This window comes from Antennarius striatus, chromosome 21 (assembly GCF_040054535.1).
Source record: "Antennarius striatus isolate MH-2024 chromosome 21, ASM4005453v1, whole genome shotgun sequence".
Lineage (NCBI taxonomy): Eukaryota > Metazoa > Chordata > Actinopteri > Lophiiformes > Antennariidae > Antennarius > Antennarius striatus.
In genome coordinates this window covers 1,267,501-1,272,500 of record NC_090796.1, presented here as the reverse complement: position 1 = coordinate 1,272,500, position 5,000 = coordinate 1,267,501, and the positions used below count along the sequence as shown (strand labels likewise).

The following is a 5,000-nucleotide window of genomic DNA, read 5'->3' as shown; positions in this document are numbered from 1 at the left end:
AACAGAATATACCAATATACATTTTAAAGTGCTTTCATCAAAATCAAAACATAATGGTGATTTCTGGGTTCGAAATTTAAGTGGAAAAATGGAAATATTGTTAATATTTTTTTTGAATGGAAGTGCATTTAAAGCTTGCGTCCCAGAGACGCACGCTGTCCGACTATCATGTGTCCCCGTCAAAAATTGTGCGTCAAAGACGGAAAACACACGCAAACGAGAACATTTTAGAGATGTGCACGGTGAAGAACGTGTGTGCACACACTTCTGGTGTTTTAAACTGTGACGCAAATGCTAATGCTGGGGGTACACACTCCTCATGTGCACTACTAATATAAAGTACATGATCAGACAGGATGTGACTTCCAGCTGGTTTGTACAGCAATAAAATGTCAGGCCAAGCATAAAGAGAATCATATTTGAATGTAAAAGAGACTCTTGACCTCCTCACTTAGCGATATAAATACCCACCAGTTGACCCTCACTCGGAACATAATGGACGATGTTATTAGCAGCTTGTTTACTGCCGCCCTGCTTGGCCGTGTCTCCCTCCACAGCGGCACTTCTCCGTGTTTGCTTTGTCGTTTCCCGGAGCCGAGGCTTTGAGCACCATCTACACCTCCATCCTGTCTCAGCATCTCAAAGGGGAGGGCTTCAGCGTGGGGCTGCAGCGGAGCGGCCCCAACGTGGTGCAGTTAGCCCTGGCCCTGCACCAGCGTGTCTCCTCCACCTTCCTCCCCACCGCCGTCAAGTTCCATTACATCTTCAACCTGAGAGACCTCTCCAACATCTTTCAGGTAACACACAGCAAGCATGGCTTGATCCACAGCTTCTCAGGTTAATCTTTACACAATTAAATGTCAGAAGTTAAATGGAAAGAAACAAAACTCCCCCTTCCTCCTCAAACATGATATTTTCCTTTATTCTCTTCTGCTTCCTCGGTTCGACCTCCCATGTCAAAAGAGCCAGGCTTCCATTACTAATTTCCCATCTATATTATTATTGATTTAAGAGCCGGTTCCCTAAAACGAGAAATGAGTCTGAAGTAAGTGTAAAAGAAAATAGAATGGATTTCACCTCCATGGGTGTTACTGATGATTCAGTGAATTTAAATTAATATAATAGCAGACTAAAGACTGTCAAGGGAGAAGCTTTCGGGGCCATATTTCTGTCATAAATTGGAGGACAGGCGCTCTCATTTAAGACACTCACTTGTATAAGTAATGCTTTGAGCCGCTCAGACGCAGGAGCTCCACATTTCAGAACTCCGTCCTGAAGTAATAATTTTCAACGTACAGGAGTCATACTTTTGTATTTATGCTTTTATAGTTTCACTAATCATTACAGTAGCTGATGATAATATATGTAATGCAAAAGAAGTTTTTCTTGTTTGATTTTGTAAAGGTGGTGTTCATATTTCTCACATAGCTGGTCCTGTTGGAAATAGTATTGCATTGAACTCAAACAAATTAAAAGAGTCGTTAGCTTGTTTGTTGCAGGAGATATTCGGTGGAAGTAATAGGAAACTGTGTTACCAGATTCACTCAAACACAGACGATGTATTATTTTATTTTAGATCACACCAAAAATGAGACAGGAACTATCTAACTGTTATTAGCTGTCGCCAGAGAAGACCAAGCTTGGCTGTACCTGGTTTAGCTGGTTAGCTTCAAGGTAAACCAGGCAGGTGTGCGAGAGGATGACGTAAGGCAGAGCAGCTGATGGCTGTGCTTTTCAAAGGCGTCACTCTTGACGCTTATCAAGATGCCTGCCTCGGTCACATGACTACCTTCTGAAAGGGACCACTCCAGCCGCTAACACAGAATACATTACCGCCAAGCTGAAACTCCCCAGGTACTAAAACAAATAAAAACTTCTTTGGAAAGTTTCTTTGCCCAGGGTTAAAGACCCAGTATCATTTTATTTTGTCGTATATATCCACCACACCTCAAAGGCCCGACCTTATCTGATCTGTGGTGTGAAAATGTTTGGGGACCAATGCTTTAATGCATATCCAGGCCCCTTACGGGTCTTGTTATTAACTTTTATTGCCATTTCTGAATACTTCATTATTATAATGGAGTTATTTTTAGCCGGTTCAAATCTTCTGCACTTTGAGGTCAAGGCTAAGTCGAATCCCCAAACCCCTGCCCTGCTGACCCCAAGAACTGCCCTCTAGAATCTTAAACACACATTAAAGCAACACCGTCACATTTTAAAGTCAGCATTAGAAAAGTTCCTGGAAAGGAATTTGCATACGGTGGACTGGACATCCTGTCAGCACGTCCAACTCTCTCCCTGATCCGTTCTTCACTCACAAACTGAAAACAGAAAGAAACCCAGGAAGCCATCCAGAACAGAGCTCCTCTGAAGTTTTTTTTTTTGTCTAACTTTTTCAGCTGCTGGATCTAACACCTCAGAACAGCCCCAAAGAGGTGAAAGCCTGTCAGCTCTGCCTCAGCTGTAGCTCCCCTGCCATACCTTTTGCACCCTCAGAAGTGGGGAAGGTATTTGGCGAGACAGTACAAACGCTTCGTCTAATTTTCAGGAGCGAGGCCTAAATGGTTGTCACTCTGTGTTTTCTCACTTGACATTTCAGATGTTTGTCTCAGCAGAAAATAATTGGGCGTTTCTTTCTTGTGATTCACTTTGTTTTCTAAAACTCTGGAAGCCGGAGATGCAGCCAAAGGCAAAACCATCTCCTCTTGATCAACTCTAATGAGCCAGAAAAAAATGAGCTCAGTCTCTAAATGCGACACAACTGGAGAAGGTGTTCATAAAGGGATTAAAGGAGGAGGATGGACCCTTATATCACCACTCTCAAGGTTGCATCTTCATGTATTGTTACTTTTATTTGCTGACAAAACTCTCAGGCCAGGCTTTTTATGTTGAAGTTAGTCGGGTTAGTCCCAGCAGAAATTCTTCCTTTATTTTCACTATTTTTCTCCGTGTTGTTTGTGCTCTTTTTGCTCTATAGCTCTACGTTCTCCATCCATCATCGCACCCTGTGGAAGTTACATTTGATGTTCTGTAAGAGAAGTGTAGTAGTCAAATTCCACTAATGGCTCGAGACAAACAGTTTGAGATCCTCCTGGGAGCGTTGTCAGTAGCTGTACTTCGCCATGACCATTGGGCATATCCGAGGGCCTGTCTACCTCACATCAGCCTAAATGAGCTCCTCAAAGCTCCAGAGACAGGAAGGAGATGGGAGAAAGATGGGCAGAATAAAAAAAAAAGGAGTGAACAAACCAGGGAAAGAAACGTCTGTAGATGAGAATTGCCGTGAAGAGAAACGAACCGTACTGACTGCAAACTATGCCTGTATGATTTTTTTTCCATGGGAGCCCAGTTGGGTGCATTTGTTAGCAGGGGTGGGGGTGGGGGGTAGGGGTATTGTTTGGGGCTCAGAGCAGCTGTCAGGCCATGAGGAAAGAGAGTTCGCTCCAGACAGACATTTGTTAGCACTTTGCTGTTTGCTCGGTTGCAAAAAAATGAGCATCTAATACACAGACGCCATATGGTGTTTGATTTTGCTCGGGCACACTTTAACTAAATATATGTGGAGTGTCGTGATTGGCACCATTAAGCAATGAAATGGAATAAAAATACAAATCCATTCAAATTCTTGGGATTATATTATTCACATAAGTGCATGGAAAACAGAGAGAACACAGTAGTTGTGGCTCATTTTTAATCTTCACTACACACAATATCGGCACAGAGACTCTCATCACATCTGCTCCATTACACAATACATTTAGGAGGCAATTGTCACATCCTGCAGATCAGATGTGAAGGTAGATCAGTCATCCAGGTTCACCCCAGAGATGATTCTGTCGATTCGAAGGAGTTCTGGTGCTGCAAATACACAACATCTGCTCGCGTCTGCCTCCAGCCCTTTGGGTGACGGATCGCAGAAGGGGGGTAACGCCGCCTGGGCATCCCTTTGTCCCTGTCCTCGTCCCGTATGCCACCTGTCATGTGACACACCTACGTTGGCAGGTCTGTCGCCCCATCTCGTGCACGTTCCTGTGGGGAAGCCAACACGGCTCACGGACTCCCAGAGAGACGTATTAGTCATCAATCGTCGCTCATCTGCACTGTCATGATTTTCCATTTTAATTTAGGGCTTTTTTTGAGCAGATGAACAGTCGGGATCGCAAATAGAAGAGCACATCTGTGTTCAGCCATGCTAACTGAATGGCTCCCCCAGGAGGAATCCCTCCGGTTTAATGATCCTCTGGGTTTTCCTCCCGCAACACCAGGAAGACAAATGTTTGGTTTGGATTAAAAACCTTCACACCTGTTGAATGTTGTCATTAAATATAATATAGTTATAAAAGTCTGATCAAACCTATTACGTATTCTGATTTATGTTGACTTATATACCTGAGTCTTGAAAATTAATGCAGCTTTCTAATGATAGTAATGCCAAATTATAAACACACACTCATTATGGATCATCATCATTTTGCTCTCTGATAGCTGTGGAGGGAGACAATGGGAATTTTCACATCAATGCATTTCTAGGAGTGTGATATAATGCATAGAATTCACATGCAGCGTTTTAAACTTAATAAAATGGTTATAATTAGATAAAAAATGAATGAAAATGAAACTTTTTTAACTTTGGAAGCATCTGGCATTCAGAGTTTTTTTGTTTTGTGTTTTTTCGGAGGATGAATCACCCAACAGCTGCCCACAGAGTTTACCTCGTCAGACAGAAACGGTGACAGTTAAAACTAAAACCACAGCGCTTTTTTCCATTATTCTCTGACAAACTTAAGAACAGTTGGCCCTGTTAACATCAGCAGATTTACTCACAGTGACTGAGCTGTATTGCTTGCATAGTCATCATGGAAAGAGGTTATAATCTGATGTTGAGTCAGTCTGTGATGCATCCCTCCAACATGAAGTCAAACTTTAACTTCTGCAGGTTGTTAGAGCTCTGAATGCTGCTAAAGTTTTACTTCATGTGTGATCTGAAGGTTGACTCTTCA

The 5,000-nt window shown here is 42.7% G+C and overlaps 1 protein-coding gene across 1 annotated transcript in view; it reads left to right on the top strand.

Moving 5' to 3' along the window:
• The window catches only part of dnah9 (dynein, axonemal, heavy chain 9), a 141,666-nt gene that overhangs the window by 72,043 nt on the left and 64,623 nt on the right, over window positions 1–5,000 (top strand). The window contains exon 47 of the mRNA XM_068304950.1: window positions 558–797. Coding sequence (XP_068161051.1) covers window positions 558–797 — 240 coding nt within the window. The remainder of the gene's footprint in view (window positions 1–557; window positions 798–5,000) is intronic.